The sequence below is a fragment of the Pelophylax lessonae genome, assembly GCF_965119305.1.
Source record: "Pelophylax lessonae genome assembly, chromosome: 8".
Classification (NCBI taxonomy): domain Eukaryota; kingdom Metazoa; phylum Chordata; class Amphibia; order Anura; family Ranidae; genus Pelophylax; species Pelophylax lessonae.
The window spans coordinates 210,168,948-210,191,218 of record NC_138775.1 but is presented as its reverse complement, the minus strand read 5'-3'; the positions used below and the strand labels follow the sequence as shown (position 1 = coordinate 210,191,218).

The following is a 22,271-nucleotide window of genomic DNA, read 5'->3' as shown; positions in this document are numbered from 1 at the left end:
TCTGGAAGGTTGCAGAGTTTGGCAGGTAAGCATTAGCAGCTTATTGGCTGAACTCTGCATCCACCAGCCACTTGCCTGCTGATCTGTCACCTTCCAGATGACCACTCTCCTCCTGATGACATGCTAATTTCTTCTTCACATTCTGTAAGTGCATTACTTAATTATGATTCTATGCAAATTCACGAAAAGTGATGGTCATACATGTTTATCTTTCACTTGGTACTCATCCTTGGTATTTTTGAGGGGCCACAGCAATGCCATAGTTTTATATCCCAACTTGGGTCACAAAGCCCAGCAAGTCACTCCTAAGCGTTGAGGGACGTCTGTTCCAGGTTGCCACCCTCTGGGTCACAGATGTCTAAGACCCCTGGGTTCCGTTGGTAGTTTCAAAGGGGTGCAAAGAAATTAATCAAAAATCTCCACCCTTTGATTTGCAGAATGTTCTGGACCATATCTTGTCCCATTGAGTAGTTGTCATTACCTCTGCAAGGCAGGTTCAAAGGTTTCTGTTCAAACCTGTACTGTACCAAAGGCCAACAGGGGTATTCATCCAATTCTAAATCAATATGTCAGAGCTTAGTGGTAAATCAAAGAGCTGCGTTCAATAAGTGTAAGTATATAAAAAACACTTGAAGGCCCCTTTCACACAGGCGGACCATTCAGATCCGCTTGTCTGTTTTTCAGGCGGATCTGAACGGATGCCCCATACATCTCTATGGGGCATCGGATGTCAGTGGAGACATGTCCGCTGACATCCGATCCGTCAGATCTGGACGGATGCAAACCCTATTTTCCATCCGTCCAGCGGATCAGATGGGATCGGATGAGAATGGACAGATGTTCCGTTCACATCCGATTGCCCCATAGAGAACAGCGGGACCTGACAGCTCTGTCTGCACACAGCGCGGAGACAGAGCAGCCATCTGCCTGCTCAGCGGGGGATCGGCGGATCGATCCCCCGCTGAGAAAAACTGAGTCCGCCGATAGACTCCCCTGTGTGAAAGGGGCCTAAGAAATGAAAATAAGAAATGCAGTGCTCAACAAACCTATAAGGTTATTTGACATGAATTAACACAAGTCCAGTATAAGTTGGTATAACGTGTAAAGAACTGAAAATTCAAGAGTCCAGTGGCAAAGTGATTGCTGGAAATATTAATCCTCAACCATTGTGGTAGTAACACCCTGTGTCTCCTCCACAATGAGCAGAAATGCGCACTCACCGGGCTTAGTTGCTGTCTAATACATAGGCGGTCAGGAGTATGATGATGCGTTTGTACGTGAAACAGCTATAGAGGTTTTCCATCCACCACTCTGGTTCAGATTGGCGGCCTCTTATGGAAGTGCCACCAGCAACTCTAGCGTGTGTGTGTGTGTGTATGTGTGTGTATATATATATATATATATATATATATATATATATATATATATATATATATATTATATACACACTTGTATTAGTTTGGGGGCTGCATATGTAAGTGTCATCAATGTTTTATGATTTTACTGATGTTTTTATGTTTTTTTTATTATTTTCACCAATAAATGCTATGCTTTTGAGACTTTGCTTTGTTGGTGATTTGTGCATGGGTGGGAGATGATGGTCATTGCACCAACAAAGATCACAAGGGAGAGGAAATTTTTCTGATTCCTTGGAGGCTGTATAGATGGAACAACCATTCTCTACAAATTATCTTTAACAAGCGTTTTGCTGTTCTATATATTAGACAGCAACTAAGTGAGTGCGCATTTCTACTCGAGGCGACACAGGTTGTTACCACAATGGTGGAGGACTAATATTTCGAGCAATAGCTTTGCCACTGGACTGTTGAATTAATTTGAATTCATTTTATTTCTTTGCATGTTCTACCTTATACTGGACTTAAGTTAGTTCAGGTCAAATTACCTTACATGTTGAGCGTTGCATTTCCTACTTTATTCATCCAATTGTGAACTTAAAATTCCATAACCAATATCCAAATTCCAAAATTTTGCATGGAATCCAGAATGTCTGTAATTGCCTCCCTGAGACAAGGGGAATACAATGGCGCTTGATTTACTAAAACGGAAGAGTGCAAAATCTGTGCAGCTCTGCCTAGAAACCAATTGGCTTCCAGTTGTTTTTTTTTTTTTTTTGACAAAGCTTAATTGATCAAGCTGAAGTTACAGGCTACCGTGCACAGCTGTACCAGATTCTGAGTGCGCTTGTTTTAGTAAATCTCTTACATGGCATCTTGATGTCTATCTGCACATTCCCATTCATCTTATCTATGCTTTTCTCTGCTTATCTAAGACATGTAGTTTTGAATGTGAAACTTCAGTAAAATAGGTCAAAATTAGTGGGTGTTTTAGCCAACAACATACAGTCCAGCAGTCACTTCCAATTAAATTAATAAAAGCTGAAGGGTGTTTTCTTTGTTTATAATGCACTCATTTTGTATCTGTGATGCATTTGCACTGTAAACAATTTATCTGCTTATTGATCAGTCTTATAGATGACCAGATACCTGGCATGAATGCAACAGATTCATCTGGAGGCAGCAGCACTGTCCACAATCACCACTATCACAGCTATCACCAGCATTCAGATGATGGAAGTGCCACTGCATCAAAGACCATCAAAGATTCTTCTAGCAAAAAGAAAGACGATGCCAAGCTGGTAGTAAAAAAGCCTAAGGAGAAGGTGGATGCATTATCGCAGTTTGACCTGAACAATTATGCAAGTATGTCGTTTTCGGAACAAACATGTAACCTACACATCTGTTTTCTAAAGCAAAAGTGTATTTTCTTAAGGGTCAGTTCACACCATAGAAACGTTCCAGATGCTTTTCTGCATGCGCGTTTTTGATGCATTCCAGCTTTCTAGTCCAGTGCAGGAAAAATGCAGTGTGCTACTTTTTTTCTTGAACTGACTGCATTGGTATGTGCATTTTTGATGCAGAAAAGAAAACGCACTGGACTGCATGTGGTGTGAACTGGCCCTTAAACCATTTTGTCTTTGAAGTGGATCTATCCAAGAAAAGAGAGTAGGGAAGTGCTTTAGACTTTGCGTCTAAAAATGTTTTCCCACTGTCAGCACTCCACTGCTGTTTCCTTAGCAACTTACCTGCACAAATTACCAGGTACATCCAGATATAGAGGGAGCGCTATGCCTGAGCAATTGGCACGTGATGAAGGGGCTGTTATCATTATCTCTGAGCTGTGATACCCCTCCCCCATTGGAGAGATTTTCTTATCTGGACAGTTTCAAAGGTATATTCCCTATTGGAAGATTTTCCATCCCTTCATGTTGCAGTGTTAATATCTGTGCTGGTAATAGAGACGATGAGGTGAAGATGGCAAATAGAAATGCAATATTATATACAGCCAAACTGGGTATGGGAACCTTTACAAATTTTTAAGTATGTCACGTGCACTAGTGATTGTGTGACAGTGCACAACTATTACTATTCTTTTCTATGGGGCCTGTTTACACCTGTGCCTTTCTCCTTTGTGTCCCATTGTAAAGAAGTACATGGGCTTTTTTTTTCTTCTTTTGGTGTTACAATGCATGTTTTGTCCCCAAAGAATGTAATGGGAGTGCATGAAAAATGCATCAGAAAACGCATTTACAAGCAGATGCTCAAGTTTAAACCTAGCCTAAGAGAATGTTGGAACTGCATTTTTAGATTCTGAAGGGTTCCCCCCTTCTTGTATTTTTTATGTTGACTTGAAGTTTAACTCTAGGTTTGTAAATTGCAGGAAATTTGGTGAACCTTTTGTGCAGATTTGTACCTGCCATTCTATTTTCATAGGCATTCATGGTTACATTGACATGTCCTTAAACCTATAAATGGTAGTCTGCCATCATTCTCAAACTGGCCAGATATTTGTAGTAAGGAATGCTGCAGTGCCTGCATTTCTTTAGGAAGAAAGAACTAGAATGTACAGGGATGTCTGAAATCTGACTTGAGTCCTTGTACTTGGTATTTGTACAAAAAACGTTTTCTTTCCTTTTTTTAAAAATAAAAATTGAAACGTTTTTGCATTGAAAGATCTACCTTTATAACCCTTTGTGGTCTGTGTTCCACTCCACCCTGTAAGGTAATCCTACCGTTACCATAGAGACCAATGTTCCTATATAGAAGGATCACAGGTGCTCTGTGATCATTTTAGAGAGAACGGTCAGCTTTGTCTACAACAGCTGACCATTCTTCCCTCTCAGCGGGGGGCGATTGCAGGTGGCCGGCGGCAATCATGGCCGCCCAGCCCCTTGCATCGGCATCCCCGCTGCCTAGTGGAGGCGGGAGCATGCGACTAACATAGGCCTACGTCGGTTCACGCAGAGGGCAAGCCTGCCGCAGTAAATGTGCGGCGGGCGGTCCGGAATGTGTTAAAGACAAAATTAAGGAGTGCACCAAGTCTTTTATTTCAGGGGCATGCTTAGGGTAAATTACTGAACACCTACTAACCTGTGGGAATAGTTTGGCACTCCTTGTACCTTTTTTTATAATTGCTTCACAGTTGTGTCCAGCATCATATACATGAGGATTGGTTATAAAACCGTATACTCTCCCAGACCGCTATTCCTCATCATATGCCTGTGCACTTTTTTCATTGGGTGTTGCTGGGGTCACTAGAATAAAATCCCTGCCCAGACCTTTTTGCTATATCCTAAATTTTTTTTATGGAGCGGTTTGGTAACCTGATGGGGAAAAAAAATCTAAGCTACAGTAAATGAATACCTTTCCTGACTTTGAAATATGGTTGAATATTTGTTTTGGGGCAGGTAATATTTTCTGAAAACCTTACAAACTCAAAAGTTGCTAGTTTTGCCACTTACGATTGTGGCCGGTCTTTCAAACCATTCCCTCAGCCCCAAAATGACATACAAAGAACACTAAAGAATCTGCTTGCTGTTTTTTCTGCTCCAGAATGTACATCTTCCCCTGTATGGCATCCTTCTGCAACATGGTGTGTCCTGGATTGCTTATGCTGAAAATCATACCTGGGAAATGGTGCACTTGATGGGTGGTGGTACTTCTTATTACCCAGATAAACGTACAGAAGTACATCCGTTACCTAACCCTGCTTAAATTGGCTCAATTTTGTAGATTCCTTTGTGCTCCAAGTGTGGTTGGTACGCTTGCTACATTCATACATATGGAGTCGCCTTGCCCACCTGTAGAAACAGGTTGTCTAGTACATAATGTAATGGGGTCCACTTTGGACCTTCTTGGACTGCTGAACTAAGGGAGTCATCTCTTCGGCAGTGTATTACTACTCTTGATTGCTCAGAAGCTTCTTGCAAAATAAAACCTAAAACCCTCACCATGGCGGAGTGGCAGAGTAATATTAATGCTAGTCTGAGTCTCCCTTGATTTAAATGCACAGCGGATGTCCAGAGAAAATTAATAAAATCTGTAATATATAATTGCCATGTAGAAACCCTTATGATATTATCCATCATAACTTGTAGTTGATCCCATCTGCACATGGCCCATTATGATTCCTAAAGCCCCGTACACACGCAACGATTATCGGCCGACCGATCGTCTTTTGTCCAGAGTGGTGTTTTGTTGGTTGGAATGTGCCTAGACTGCACACGAATTTTCTCGCCCAACAAAAATCTGCTTCAGAAGTGATGTCATGTGTTGGATTGCTTTCTTTGTGTTTTTTCTTCTCTGAGCATGCCCAGTCTTGCTCATAAGATTTTTCCCTGTCACAATCTGTACTGACTGCACGAAAATCGGACGTGTTTTGACGGCCAACAAAAATTTTAGTCTGTACACCAGATTTTTTTCGGCCTGAAAGTCGGAGTCGGTTGTCGGCAGCATCATACTAACAAGCTGAAAATCGGCAGATCGGACGTTGGACGAAAATTTCCCTGACAATTTTCGATGCGCGTGTACGGGGCTTAAGTCATGTGACTTATGGGTGCAAATATTCTTAAATTTTACTTGACCACATTCCTCCTCATGGCTTGCTGGGAGTTTGGTCCTGACCTCCTTGCATATCCCCACCTACTTCATATGGGGCTTATATTGCCTGTACTCCTACCTTGGTTTTAAGAATTGTACCATACTGTGTCATTTGCTGCTTCTTCTTTTTTTTTTTGGCTTTTGCATTTGCCCATCGGTTAGAGCTGCACGATTCTGGATAAAATGAGAATTACAATTTCTTTTGCTTAGAATAAAGATCACGATTCTGAAGAACTTTTTACATTTTCAAGATTTACAAGCCCTGAACATTAGGTTAACAATCAAGATGGCAATAAAATAAGACCATACTCTTTGCATTAATCAAATTAAAAGAAATGTAATGAAAAATGTCATGTGTAAAGAAAAAAAAAAAAATACCATTAAGTTTTTTTATATTAGTTTTTTTTTTCTTATTACCAATTACTGATACGTACCCCAACTTTTTTGTTTACACTTCAGCTGTCAGCAATGATACAAAGCATTGAAAAGTTATTTTACAAATTAAATGTATTTTTTATTTTTTTTTATTTTGGGCTTTTCAATGTGAAACGTGTAAATATGTTAAGTGAAAAAATATTAATGAACAAGGCAAGTGACATTTCTTTTTAATAGTTTATCAAATAGAAGTAAATACAAATCAGCAGGGAAATGATAAATGGAGAAGAATGAGTGTTAATAAGGGTGTTTTGAGTAAATTAAGGGGTTAAACGGAGAAACCTTTTAATAAAACCCCTCAAAAAATGTTTTGTTTTACTTGATTAGGTTGCTTTAAACTGGGTTCATCCCTTTGACCTGCAAATAAATAAACAGAAGGACAGATAGGCAGATAAGAAGATGCAAGGTTTTTTTTTTTTATCTGTCTCCTTCAGATAAGTGAATGATTGCAGCTTTTTCTTTTTCTTTTCTTTTCTTTTTTTTTTTTCTTTTTACATTTCAACTGTCAGTGGGGGAATCCCGCTGAAAGATGAAAAAACCAAGCCTGAAAGTACATGAATCGTAGAAATGCTGGTTTAGGATCGCGTGGGGTCGAATCGGGATTGTGATCTTTGAACGATTAATCGTGCAGCTCTACCATCTTTGTTTATAGAGCCCTTTGTAACACAGTGCAATTGTATTGTGACAAACTTATTAAGAATAAACCAGTTGATTAATGAAAAAAAAATGCTATCCAAACAAAAACCTTTTAAAAAAAAAAAATTCATTTCTTGAAATAACTGGCAAAATTCTTTTTTTTGTTAATTATCAACCAACTTTTATAGAAGTTTTATATCTCTCTCAACTTTTTTTTTTTAACTTCCATTGTTTTATAATCTGTTTCTAGTTCTATTGAGAATAACTTACTTTTTTTTTTTTTTTTTATAAGGTGTTGTAATTATAGATGATCATCCTGAAGTAACGACACTTGAGGATTCTCAATCTAACCTCAATGATGGTTTCACTGAAGTAGTATCTAAAAAGCAGCAAAAGCGACTACAAGATGAAGAGCGTAGAAAGAAAGAAGAGCAAACTGTCCAGGTATAGCTTCTCAAACAGGATTTATTGGATTCACAGTCGACATACAAAAATAAAGAAATGGAGGTTTGGATGGTTGTAAGGGCGTTGATCATTTTTTTATTTTTTTTTAAGTGATTGTAAAGGAATATATATTAAAAAAAAAAAAAAAAAAAATGTCTATTCTTACCTGCTTTATGCAATGGAATTGCAGAATGACCCTGGACCTCCTCTTCTCAGGTCCCCCGCCAGTGCTCCTAGCTCCTCCTATCTGTCCAGTGCCCCCATAGGTCTATTGACAGATAGCAGGACTTGGCCCCGCCCCCTGCTACATTGTCACTGGCCCAATCTGCCCAATAAGGAGGGAGACAGCAGGGAGAGCTGCTGCTCTTGTGAATGTTACTGGATCGGGCTCTGGTAATAGGGGGGGGGGGGGGGCTGGGGGGATCCTGCAGCAGACCAGATTTTGTTTTTTACCTTAATGCATAATGGTGAAGCAAATCCTCCCGAATGAGCCTTCCTACAGTGGCAAGAAAAAGTATGTGATCTGATCCTCGTCTTAAGTCACAACAATAGACAAACACCATGTGTTTAACCATTTGACCTCCGGAAGGTTTTCCCCCCTTCATGACAATTTGGCACTGCATTATTTTAACGGAGAATTGTGCAGTCGTGCGACGCTGTACCCAAATAAAATGTATGTCCTTTTTTCTCACAAATTACTTTCTTTTGGTGATATTTGATCACCCTTGCGTTTTTTTTTTTTTTTTTGCGCTATTAAGAGACTGTCAATTTGAAAAAAAAAATTAATAAATAAAAAATTTTTACTTTCTGCTATAAAACACATCCAATAAAAAAATGTAAAAGATCAAATTTCTTCATTAATTTTGGTCAAAATGTATTCTGCTACATATTTTCGGTAAAAAAAAAAAATTCGTATAAGCATATTTTGATTGGTTTGCGCAAAAGTTATAGCTTCCAAAAAATATGGAATATATTTATGGAATTTAATTTTTTTTTTTTTTTTTTTTAACTAGTATTGGCGACTCGGTGAAGCAGTGTGCTCTTTTTTACTTTCTGCCTTGCAGGAAGAAGAAAAAAAAACACATTGCTGCTGTCAGAAGAGAGCCCTGTGTTTACCTACACAGGGCTCTTTGATGTCCAGAGCCGATCGTTGGGAGCCTGGCGACCAATCAGTGACTGGCACCTGCTGATTGGTTTGTGCTGCAGTCCATCGCAGCACAGCCGGGGCGGCATAGGTGCGCACCTTAGGCCAGCGCGCGGTGGCATATTAGGTACGTGATCCAGTGCAGGAGAGCGCTGTATACAGGCAGCAAACGGTTAGGGGAGCCCCATCCAAAAGGAAAAGCTCCACTTATTTGCCTCCCCCCCCCCCACCCTTTGCTGCCACATTTGGCACCTTTTGAGAGAGAGGCGGCGCAGGTACCTGGTTTTGACAGGTACCTGCTCCCACTTCCAGCTGACTTCGCCACAGCAAACTCCTCCGGAAGTTCGGCCCCCCTCCTCCTCCCCTCACCGCTGGGCCATTCACAAAGCGCGCATGCGCAGCAGGGAGCGGGCTGTGAAGTCTTACCAGAGATGGCGGCGGCAGCATCCGAGAGCCGATTTAAAAGTCGGCTTGGATGAAGACACCGCTTGATTAGTGGACAGGTAAGTGTCCTAATATTAAATACAGTATTTGTAGCTGACTTTAATTTTTTCAGAAGGAGCCTGGAGCTCTGCTTTAAACTGATCACTCAGAAACACACCCATTAAACAGTCACAGATCTTGCCACACCGCTTTTTCTTGCCACTGTATTTAACTGCAGCCCCCCCTCTAACCTGTTTGTGAAAGACCAGATGGTTTGTCTACACAGCATTCATAATGAAATGTTTTTGTTAAACCACAAGAAGTCCACCTTAACTCTAAAATCCCTTCATCTATAGACCTCCACAATCTAACCCTAATGTATCTAGCCCTGTAAAGAAAGAAAAATCGGTATACATACCTTTTTTTTGAAGCCGATCAGACCCGATCCCACGATGAGCTGTCAGCTGCGGACACCGCTCACAATGGAAGCCCCATAGAAGGTCTATGGGTGACGTCACTTCCATTTCATTTCTCCGCCATGTTCTCTGCAAAGCTTCCGCTGCTGGAGACAGGATCGGATCTGCTTCAAAAAAGGTGAGTATACGGATTTCGTCTTTTCAGAGTTAGATAGGTTAGTGTTAGATCTTGGAGGTCTATAGATGCAGGGATTTTAGTTTTAGGGTGGACTAACACTTTAAGTTAATGTGTGCCTCTCGTGTTTTTTTACTAATTGAGAGTCGATGATAATGATTTCAGTTCCTTTCTTACTAGGAACTGCATGTGAACTGTACAGGAACACTGTGCAGTTCCTGTGCAATTCACATGCAGTTTTGTGCAGTGTTTCTTATGCCCTATTTACGAATAGGCTAAAATCGCACAGCACCAAAGTAGTGCATGCTACTTTTTGAAATGCGCGGCAACTGCATTGCATGGTACTTTTGTACCATGCAATCCGGTGCAGGCAAATGCATGAACCCCTCCGCAGCAGAGGAGCAAGGACAGTGCGAGAAGCCACACGGAACGCGACTTTCCCACACTGTATTCTAGTGTGAATGGGCTCATCGAAAGAGGGTTGTGAAAAACAGAATTCCTTTAAAAAACAAGGCTGCAGACCGTTTTTAAAAGGATAGAGGTAACCATTTTCCCTGATTTATCAGGTCTACATGTGTCTTGCTAGGGATAGGGTTGTCATATCCCTGCTGCTTCCTTATTCTTTCCTGTGGTTGGCTTCAGGTATTCCCCAGAAACGTGACTTTAAAGCCCTTTCACAGGAACGTTCTGATCAGGTCCGCCTGTCTGTTTTTCATGCAGACCCCATCAGACCATCCATAGCTCTCTATGGAGTGGCGTATGTCAGACAACATGTCTGTTGACAGCCACAGGCATGCGATCCAAGCCACCAAAAACAGAAGGATGGGGATACGTTTTCCGTCCGGCAGATCGGATCGGATGACAGTTGGATAGAAACAGACTGACCAACTGTTTCCATCTGACCACCCCCTAGAGGAGAGCAGGCTGTGTCTGTCCGTTATGCATACTGCAGCGGACATGGATCTGTCATCCGCCTGCTCAGCTGGGGATCAGAGAGATCCCCCGCTGAGCAGGCGCGTCTGCTGGATGTACAGGTGGCCTAAGAAAAAATGATGGGAAGGTGAATGTGTCATGGCTGAAGATGCTTTTCATAAGCTGCACTGTTTGAAGACACTCTATTGCAGGGATCCTAAAACTACGGCCCTCCAGCTGTTGCTAAACTACACATCCCATGAGGCATTGTAAAACAGACATGCACAGACACGACTAGGCATGATGGGAATTGTAGTTCCTGAACAACTGGAGGGCCATAGTTTAAAGACCCCCTGCTCTATTGGTACAGACCTGATGACCAGATTGCAGTCAGAGAAGTACTTTCCCATTTCCCAAAGCTGATTTCACGAAGAGCTCTGGCTAGCATTCTAAGAGGAAGGTTACGTCCAGTAAAGACCATAATCAGACACCGCATTCTTCACTTGATGTGAGTAGAGGATGAGAGCGAAAATATGACTTGCATGCCATCAAATCCTTTTCTTGGAGTCCATTGAAGGGCAAAAGTTCCTCCCCATCTGCAGATATATTCATGTTGTCAGTACTACTTTACTAAAACAAAACTGAGGCATGATGGTTGTGAGAAGGGTTTCCTTTACTGGCTAATGATTTTTGTAGCCCATTTCATCTGTAGCAGATAATGTAATATGAATGTCTAACAATTCCTGTATCCCTCAATAGACTCCAAGAAATAAAATTTATATTCAGTGCAAAAATCCAGTTTTGTTTTTTAGGAAGTCTGTTATTTTCCTAATATTACTATGATTTATTTTATTGAAAAGATCGATCTGGACTTTTATTTTGTAGGTGTGGAACAAAAAAGGTTCTGGTGAAAAAGGAAGAGGCCAGAATTCCAAGCTTCCACCTCGATTTGTGAAGAAACAGCAGCAGCAAGCAGCAGCTTTACAAGCTCAGTCTTCTGGCTTATCAGCACAAGGATTACCGCAGCCTGTACCTGTATCATTGCCATCGGGTCAGCCTCCATTACCTGTCCAGTCCCAGCCAACAACAAATGGCTCCGACTTTCCTACGTCAGTAAAAGCTCCACCACCTCCACAACCGTCAGCTTCACTAGGAACAGAGCTGTGGGAAAACAAAATGGCTGCTCCAAGTGTTTTAAATGACTTGTCTAAGAAATGTGAGTGTCCTCTAGATATAAGTAATGTTTTATTGTAATATGACCTTTTTCCTATGTGTTTGATTAAATGGGACTTTGGTGCAATGCCATTAGAAATTTTAAAGTGAAACTTAAGTAAGAAAATAAAGTCCTGCTAGATCACTTCAGGCTGGCCCCTTTTGTAGGTATAGCTATGTAAAATATTAAAAATAACTATCTCTACAATTTAAAATCCAGTAATACACTCTCACTTTGCTCTGCACATACTCGGTTGCTTTCGATTTTTAGGCACTGCTGAATTTGTAGAGGCTGATCTGCCGACAGCCTTAAAGCGAATTTAAACCCTCGGATCCTTTACAGCCAAGGAAGATGCTTCTGTTCTGCAACCAGCCATTTGATGGTTTGACAGTTTGTGATGAAACAAGCAAATGTGACAGCTAGCCATGTTATTCAAAACCTTTTACACTGATGGGTTTTGTTTGGCTTTATGATTTACTGGTGCTCTGGGCTTCAGCAAAATGGCAGTAAAAAAGATACATGAGTAACTCTGGAGGCAATTTACAGCACATACTAATTTTGGTAGCATAATTATTCATGTGGAATGTATGTTTCTTGCTCAAGAACATTATTTTTTTTTATCAACTGCCCACCGTAGATATACTGCGGCAGGGCGGCCGCTTTGCGCCAGATCACATGTCTAATATGGGATCTGACACTTCCAGGTCTGGGGGGGGGGGGGGTGGTGGGGCTTTCACACTCCACCAGCGACCCGCTGTTATTATACGCAGTGGGAGCCCAGCACTAGGGACCGCAGACTGTCCGCCGGCTCCTGCCTTTGACACAGGCTGAACCACAATCTGCCTATGTAAACAAGGCAGATCGTCATTCTGTCAGAAGGGAAGGCATTGATCCTGTGTTTTTGCAAAGCAGAAACACTGATCTTTGTTTTCCCCTAGTCAAAGCACCTCCCCCACAGTGAGTAAGCACAAACTAGGCACACATTTAACCCTTTGATCGCCCAATAACCCTTTCTCAGCCATGTCATTGCATGACAGTGCATATTTATTTCTTTCATTCATTGATAGACACAGCGTCAGATCTTCATGACCACTGGGTTATTCTGCCCCCTACAGGAGTAGGACATTAGGCAGAAAGTCTGGCTACGCCCATGGGTGGTCCAAGGGGGTATACTCCCTCTTTCTGCTATAGGCACCCAGTTTTTTTCTGCCTGGTCACTAGTTCCTGCTGGGATCTTTGGTCCTGGCAATTTGTTTCCTTATAGATTTTTCCTGTGAGTTCTACAGTCAACTCCCGGACAGGGTGGCGGGCAGGATAATATAGATCCGGTGGTCATCCCAGTCTGGGCAGCGAGCGTACGCAGACCTCAGCTCCGCATTAGGTTGGCCGCGACATAGCCCCAATGGACAGGGGCTGGCATGCGAGTTAAAACGCCTCAGGAGGTCGCATACGGGTCTTCCTGGCCAACAGTTCCCCATTTCGATGTCAAGGGGTTCTGTCTGGAGCAGTGCCCCCCCTTGTTCCTGGTATGGTAAGTAGCTGTCTCCCCCTGGAGGGTTTTGGGGTGGACCTAGGCCCCTCCTTGGGACAGTCAGACCCCAGGGTTCCCCTCCTTCCTGTCTGGCAACCTCCCTCCCCCCCCCCTTTCCACATCTCCCACCTCCCCTCTCCCCATATGTTGGACTGTGTTGGTGGTCTGGTCCACCACCTGGGGTGGGAGCAGGGCGCTTTGCTAGCGGTAGGGTAGGGGCCGCGGGGGTGCACCGCTGGTGACTGTGCGGAGGGCGTGTACCTGGTGGCTGCTCCCCCCGTCCTGCCTGGGTCTGTCCTTGAGGCCTGGGTTCCCTCCTGGGTCCCTGTAAGCCTTGTGGTGTCGCATGGGGCTGCCATTTTGTTGTGGCCTGTGTTTCTATACCCGGCGGCCATGTTTGTGTAGTCCGGCGACCATTTTGCAGTGGTTTGCCATTGAAAATAGCGGCAGCCATGACAGTGGAGCCCTGTGGGCGGCGATTTCGGGAGTGGGAGCCCCTCCTCGTCTTCGGGTGCTGACTCCTGGATCCTTTCACTTCCTAATTGCCGCACGTGATTCCTGGTGGCTGCAGGTGCCTTTTTCTGCTGGGTGGTGAGTCTGGTGGGATTCTCTCCCTCTCTGCTGAGGATCGCTTGGTGCTTGTGCCTGGCGACCGAGTGGTGCTGCCAGCACAGTGGGGGGTTGTCCCGTGCATTGTTTTACACGATTTGTGGGGTCCCCCTGGTGACTCATGGAGTCTTTAAAGGACATCTCCCAACCTGATCCCCTCTCTGAGGCGGCGGGGCCCTCCGGATCCCAACCATCCATCGATGCACTGATGGCGGTCCTGGAGTCCTTGGTACGCCGATTTGGTACGGCTGGTTGCAGATGCTCCTTGGAGACTCCCTCTCAGGGAAAATCTGCTTTCCCAAGGGCCAATCTTTCATCCTGCTTTACAGACGCTGGCTTTGACAGCTTGGCTGTTGAAAGCCAGGTGCTGAAGGACAGAGGGTTGTCTGACTAGTGATTTCTAGGCTGTTAAAAGATAGACAATCTACTTCTAGGAAGATTTACCATTGTACGTGAAAGACGTACATTGTGTGTTGTGAATACCTCTGGGTTCACCCTGGTTCCTTTTCGTGGCTCAGATCTTGGCTTTTCTCCGAGGGATTGTGCAGCGCCCAGCCTTTCAACGCCTGTTGGCCCCACACGCCTTGGTGTGTACTTTTCTCCAGGGTGTGCGACACTTGGTCCCTCCAGTGCGGACTCCATTGCTGCCGTAGGACCTCAATTTGGCGTTGTCAGTTCTCCAAAAGCCTCCCTTTGAAAATATTCAGCAGATTACCCTGCTTATGCTTTCCCAGAAGGTGGCCTTTTTTTGGTGGCTATCACCTCTGCTTGCAGAGTGTCGGAACTGGTGACGTTGTGTTTCACCTTACCTGGTGGTTCACAGGGATAAGGTGGTTCTGCGTCCATGTCCATCGTTCCTTCCCGAAGCTCGTCTCTGACTTCATTTGAATGAAGACATTGTGTTGCCCTCCCTGTGTCCAAAGCCTAAGTATCCTAAGGAAGTTGTCTTGCACTCCCTGAATGTGGCTCGGGCAATAAGGGTGTATCTGGCAGCTACGGAATCTTTTAGGAAATCAGACTCACTATTTGTCTTTACAGATGGACATCGCAAGGGCCTGGCTGCTTCTGCAGTGACCATTTCCAGATGGATCGGACAGACTGTTCAGGCTTATTCTATTAAGGCTTATAAGATGTATAAAACAGCGCTACCAGGCATATAAATAATCAAATAAGATTAATAAAATATAAAGTGCATCAGTGACAACCTCTAAGATCAATCATAATATAAATAAAGATAACTGTACCAAATATAAAATTATTTAACATGAATAAAAATGCTGTGCTTAAATCATTAAAGTCAAAATTTAAGGTGCACTAAAATTGTATCAATTGTGCAAACAGTGCTAAATAAAGTGCAGTCCAAAAACTCTCCACTTGAAATACGTGTTCGTGCTGAATAAAAGCGCTTGTAGTGCTCCACACAAGTGCCAAAGTGCCTCCACACAAATCCCTTTTGGGGATGCACTCACCAAATTCAGGATATAATGAGCCTTAAATCTGCAGTAGTTGTTGCAGGACAACCAGGATGGATGGATAGGTGAAATCTCCAGAGCACCTCCAGCCTCCTCTATAGTATCTCCCAGTTCAAAATGCTCAAGGGAAGGAGCCAAATAGTGAAGCCCGTATGATATTTATTAAATTAAGATGTATAGAAACTACTCACAAACATTCTTGAAATATCAGCGTATAATCAGTCATTGGTCACAGCTAAAACCATTCTGCTTCCGCTTCCGGGTACGGTGCCGGTGTTCCGTGAAAAAACCATACCCGTGAGAAAACCATACCCTCGTCACTTCCGGTTCAGCTACGGAGGGTATGGATTTCTCACGGTAGTTAAACTTGCGGCGCTTACATTAAAACAGCTTATCTGCAACATCAGTCATCTCCGCTCTTCGCCCTGTCACTGCCCTCATCTCCGGTAATAAATATAAAAGCGGATCACAGAGCCGCGATCGCCGTCACATTTACATCTCATACTCCCGCCGCCGCTTTTATATTTATTACCGGAGATGAGGGAAGTTGCAGCGATAGCAGAGGAGATGATCAATGTTGCAGCCGAAGTGTTTTAATGTACCCGCCGCAAGTATTACATTAGACACAGTGCCGTGAGAATTTCATGCCCACCGAGCATGTGCACTTGTCAAATTCTTTCATGTTCATTTACGTATCCGGGGCTCTGAGCATGCGCACTGCTGCGCTGCTCAGCTGTTTCAGACCGGAAGTGACGACGGTATGGTTTCTCCACGGGGTATGGTTTTTTAAAGTTACACCGGCGTGCGTTCCACGGTGGTTTAGGAAGTGACGTTGTGTGACGATAGCCTGCAAGGAAGTGCGTCGACGCGTTTCGCCCGCCTACAATGGGCGTTTTCAAAGACATCACTTCCTGTCGGTGGCAAAGCCAATTTGTAGCAAACTATAATAAAAATAAAAAATGTTATATTTTTAATTTTATTTTTAATTCTCCATATGATCATTATTTCATGCCCTAATGATTCATCTGATAGTACACAACAAATAACCATATGTCTTTTAGCATATTAAATCTGTGCAAATTTTTTAATGTTTTAGCATTTTAATCTATTTTATTACTATGTATAATAAACTTCATTGTGTTATGTATATATTGTGAATTGTGAATAAGAAGTTAGGTGGTGGTTCTTATATATATATATATATATATATATATATATATATATATATATATTATACTAAAATGACATGTCACAGATTACCCAGTCATTTGTTTTATAAAGAACCAGGGATTGTGCTAACTCCACTTCCTGACCGATTTGGGGAGACCCACGGCATATTACTAGAAACAGGAAGTATTCATAACATGAATTGGCATCCACCCTACTCCTCTGATTGGCTGTGAACACTGAGTTTGTTAGATTGCACTGTTATGTACTAATGACACTGGTATGGAAGGGGTTAACACCAGGGATGATTAAATGTGTGTCTAAGGGGTTGCTTTCTAACTGTATGGGGGTTGTATTCATTAGATGAACACAGAGGTTCCTAAATATAAGGAAAACAGGATCCCTGTGTTAATCACTGACAGAACAGTGGCCTGCTGTGTTTACATCGACAGACCGCTGTTCTGTCTCCATGGAGCGCGATGCCGGGTGCCCGGCGGACATTGCATTCACCGGACCCGCTAAATGGCTCCCTTTCTTGCCAATTGGCTCTGGCGAAGCACGCGCGCCCCCACTAACTGCTACACGAAACGACATACGTGTATGTCGTTTCATGTGACTGCGCCGACCTGCCGCCGTATAACTATGGTGTCTGGTCGACAAGTGGTAAAGTAACGCAGTGCCGTATCGCAAAAAATGGCCTTGTCAGGAAGGGGGTAAAACTTTCTGGAGCTGAAGTTAAGGTATTCTAGAAATCCCTTCTCCCAGAACAAATCTGTGGGGTGTTAGTTGGCCACATTGACTAATTTTAACATTTGGCTGCCAGAAACTGAAATGTTTAGGGGCAATTTTCCTCAATCTTCCAGAGGCCTAAAAAAATTTTGATCTTACAACCCAACCTGCATGACTGACAAAATGGTAAAAAAAAAAAAATCTCAAATTGATTCCAATTTAGATCACTCTTGTGTAAGTAATCAGATTTATAGTTTAATCTGGGCTTTTAAATAAGCAATATTGCAGAAAGTATTAAATATTCATTGATTGCTTTTTTTTTTTTTTTTTAGTGGGCCCTATTAACCCTCAGCCACAATCATCAAGTGCCTGGAATAAACCTCTCACAGGATTTGTACCAAATGCCAACACTGAGGTAAGTCAGCACTTTCAATGCCACTTGAAGTAAAACTATAGGCAAAACTTTTTCCATTTTGAATCTATACACTGAACAAAATTACGCAACACTTGTTTTTGCCCCCATGTTTCATGAGCTATACTCAAAGATCTAAGACTTTGACTTTCTCTATGTACACAAAAGGCCTATTTCGCTCAAATATTGTTCACCAATCTGTCTAAATCTGTGTTAGTGAGCGCTTCTTCTTTGCCAAGATAATCCATCCACCTCACAGGTGCTCAAGATGCTGATTGGACACCATGATTATTGCTCAGGTGTGGCTTAGGCTGGCCACAATAAAGGCCACTCTAAAATGTGCAGTTTTACTGTATGGGGGGGGGGGGGGTGTCCGAAAACCAGTCAGTAGCTGATGTGACTACCATTTTGCCTCACGCAGTGCAACACATCTTGTTGATTGTGGCCTGTGGTATGTTGGTCCACTCCTCTTCAATGGCTGTATGAAGTTGATGGATATTGGCAGGACCTGGAACACGCTGTCGTATACGCTGGTTCCAGAGCATCCCAAACATGCTCCATGGGTGACATGTCCGGTGAACATGCTGGCCATGCAAGAACTGGGATGTTTTCAGCTTCCAGGAATTGCGTACAGAATACAGATCCTTACAACATGGGGCCGTGCATTATCATGCTGCAACACGAGGTGATGGTCGTGGATGAAATGCACAACAATGGGCCTCAGGTGGATTTTATTGATGGCATTTTGAATGCAAAGAGATACCGTGATGAGATCCTGTGTTCATTGTCCATAATATTTGCCTTCCCATACCATAACCCCACCGCCACCATGGGCCACTCGATCCACAACATTGACAGCAAACCGCTCACCCACAGGATGCTATACTCGCTGTCTGCCATCTGCCCTGTACAGTGAAAACCAGGATTCATCGGTGAAGAGCACATCTCTTCAAAGTGCCAGATGCCAACAAATGTGAGCATTTGCCCACTCAAGTCGGTTACGACGAACTGCAGTCAGGTCGAGACCCCAATGAAGATGACGAGCATGCAGATGAGCTTCCCTGAGACGGTTTCTGACAGTTTGTGAAGAAAATCTTTGGTTATGCAAACCAATTGTTGCAGCAGCTGTCCGAGTGGCTGATCTCAAACTATCTTGGAGGTGAAGATGCTGGATGTGGAGGTCCTGGGCTGGTGTGGTTACATGTGGTCTGCGGTTTTGTGGCCTGTTGTATGTACTGCCAAATTCTTTGAAACTCCTTTGGGGACGGCTTACAGTAGAGAAATGAACATTCAATTCATGGCCAGCAGCTCTGGTGGACATTCCTGCAGTCAGCATGCCAATTGCATGCTCCCTCAAAACTCTCGACATCTGTGGCATTGTGCTGTGTGATAAAACTGCACATTTTAGAGTGGCCTTTTATTGTGGCCAGCCTAAGGCCCCTTTCACACATGCTGTCCGTTTGTCATCCATCCGTTGACGGATGAAAAACGGACATCAATGTATCTCTATGTAAAAACGGATGACAACGGATGATCATCAGTTAACATCCGTTTTCATCCGCTTCCGTCAATGTCCGTTTTTTTGAACGGATGAATGCTCTATTTTTTATCCGTCAAAAAAACGGATCGGACGAAAAACGGATGAAAAACAGATAACTGATGAAAAACGGATGACAACGGACGGAAAAACGGATGACAACGGACGGAAAAACGGATGACAACGGACGGAAAAACGGATGACAACGGACGGAAAAACGGATGACAACGGACGGAAAAACGGATGACAACCTGATACATTTTGACGTGACTGAACTGAACGGGACCGTATGTGTGAAAGGGGCCTAAGGCACACCTGTGTAATATTCATGCTGTCTAATCAGCATCTTGATATGCCACACCTGTGAGGTGGATGGATTATCTCGGCAAAGGAGAAGTGCTCAGTCACTAACACAGATTTAGACAGATTTGTGAACAATATTTTAGAGAAATAGGCCTTTTGTGTACATAGAAAAAGTCTAAGATCTTTGAGTCCAGCTCATGGAAAAAAAGGGGCAAAAACAAAAGTGTTGTGTTTTATAATTTTGTTCAGTGTATTATAACCCCTCAGGTTTTTTTTTTTTTTTTTTTATGTGATTGGGGAGATTTCACTTCAGTTCCTGTTCCATAGCCAAAACCGGAAATTAAGGAGGTCCCTGGTTGTGACCAAGATGACTAGAACTATCCCTTTGGAAGATTTCTCCTCCATTACTGTTCTGGGGACAACCCACAATTTTGGGATTTTCTTTTACTTTCAATGAAACTGGTAAATATGACAAAATAAGGAGGGTGATTCTCCCTAATGGGGACACACACTGCAAAATAAACCTGACAAGTGTTCCAATTAGTGATGGACCAATATCGTTGTTTTTTTTTTTTTTTTGCAGATACCGATATTTTGGTAATCGCATATCTGTATCGGCCGATATTTTCGTACATTAAATTTTTTTTTTTTTGACAGGTACTGTTGTGGCAGGATCTGGGGGGTCCCCAAACCCCTCCTCTGCACTTCAAAGCATTCAAAACGCCAAGTTTTTCTGTTTTGAATGCTGTCATTTTTTTTTAATTTGGCGCAGAGTACCCAGAAGTGATGTCATGACATCACTTCCAGGTTTTTAAACGGAGACCTGATCAAAGCTGAATGCGGCTTTGATCGGGTCTTCTCTTTGGCGGCCGTGCAAGCTGGTTGCCCGGGTCTTCCGGTGGAACGGGAGACCTGAACGAGCCCGGGGGGGGGGGGGGGGGGAGAGAGAGACGTCCCCTCTCGCTCCTTGTGATGACAGCCGAGCAGCTTCTCAGCCACATCGGTTGTCGCTACTAAGACAGCCGACCGTCGGCTATGGACGTCAGTACCAGGGGGATGCCTCTAGCTGCAGGCATCACTTCGGTACAAGCACTTTCCTGAAATATCGGCAATATCTGTCACCTTGGTGGCCGATTTCAATATATCGGGGAAAGTGCATATCAGCCCTCGATATATCGGCTTTGCCGATTATCGGTCGATCCCTAATTACAATCCTACTTCACAATCTTTTTACTGTATGATTTGGCCAGCGTTGCAGCATTGTTTAAACCAAGCTAAATGCCACTTTTTATTACCCTTTAGCCTACAAAAACAAGTCAAGATGCTGTTGATTTGACAATGGAAGCTATTCAGTTTGGTGCCCCTGCATCAAGTAGCAGTGATAATGAGGGTACACCATCCCTCTCTGAGAAAGCATCAGAAAACCTTCCTGAACCTAAAGAGCAGAGACAAAAGCAGCCCAGAGCAGGTCCAATTAAGACCCAGAAGGTAATTGTAAAAGTGCATGATTTTCTCTGGTTAATGTCTTTTTATATTTTTATTTCCTACACTGTGCTGTAATTTAGCAATAGTTTCCACTGTTGATTGTAAATCTATTTGTGGTAATCTCATCTCTTTAAAATAATTGACTGTATTGATTCTTTAACATTTTCTTTCTCATCAATGAAGTGAGGATGCACGCAAGATGGCAGTGTAATCATTGGCTTCCACTTAGGGATTCTAAAGGCGGATGTTTTTTTACCTTAATGCATTCTCTGCATTAAGATAAAAGATTCTGAGTGCAGTCTCTCCCCTCTATACATGAGCACGATCTCGATCCAATGCTGTGCACAAGAGTTGGGGCTCTTCTTTCCATTCTCTCCCTCCTCAAAGGATTAGACACAGCAGTGGCAGCCATTGGCTTACACTGCTGTCAATCACAGCCGGAGGGGAGGGGGGGGGAAGAGCTGAGCTGCGCTCTATCAGTGGATCACAGTGCATCTCGGGAGCAAGCCCGCACTAGTGCCCCCATAGCAAGCAGCTTGCACTCGGGGGGGGGGGGGGGGGAGGAGGAGCCAGGAACACGGAACACTGGCAGGGCACCGGAGTAGTAGGATCGGGACTGCTCTGTGTAAAACCACTGCACAGAGTAGGTACATGGCTTTGCACTCACATTAAATAGTCCTGTTTAGATGCTCTTAAAGCATGCTGTAAAGGATGTCTTTGCTAACTGCATCAAAAATGCAGCAGGTTCTTTCCTCTGCAGTGTATGTTGGTGTGGAAATGTCCTACTGAAAGCTAGGACATTTCTGAAGTACACGCGTTTTGACTGTGTTACAGGAGATGGTAAAGCTCACCTGTTAATTCCTTAAGAATTTGATGTCTGCCTTTAAAAATTGTTCCTTCGTTTTAACTGTTGGTTATAGCTAGTAAGCATATGCCCACTTTAGGTCTATTTTGAGGATCCACAAAAACTTGAGATCTCAAAAGAAACCTGTACATGTCAATATTTCTTTGACCAAGAGAAATTTTACACAGTTTATTTTTCTTCATCCTAAATCCCAGAATACTGGTATCTTCATCCCTATAGTTGAACTGCCACCTTCAGCTGATTGTACACTGGCAAAAAAAGACAGAAATTCCCTTGTAGACTCAAAGGAGTTGTAGAGTCAGAAGTTAATTTTTAAATTTAATGCATTCTGTGCATTAAGATAACAAACCTGTGTGCAGCAGCCCCCGTAACACTTACCTGAGGTCCGTCTCTCTCCAGCGATGTC

At 43.1% G+C, this 22,271-nt stretch overlaps 1 protein-coding gene across 10 annotated transcripts in view; it reads left to right on the top strand.

The window, feature by feature from the left end:
• Positions 1-22,271, top strand: part of PRRC2C (proline rich coiled-coil 2C) — a 138,955-nt gene that overhangs the window by 71,866 nt on the left and 44,818 nt on the right. For all 10 annotated transcript variants that reach the window (XM_082266566.1, XM_082266567.1, XM_082266564.1 and 7 more), the window contains 5 exons: positions 2,485-2,720; positions 7,321-7,472; positions 11,428-11,758; positions 17,596-17,678; positions 20,818-21,003. In XM_082266566.1, the coding sequence (XP_082122692.1) occupies positions 2,485-2,720; positions 7,321-7,472; positions 11,428-11,758; positions 17,596-17,678; positions 20,818-21,003 (988 nt within the window). The remainder of the gene's footprint in view (positions 1-2,484; positions 2,721-7,320; positions 7,473-11,427; positions 11,759-17,595; positions 17,679-20,817; positions 21,004-22,271) is intronic.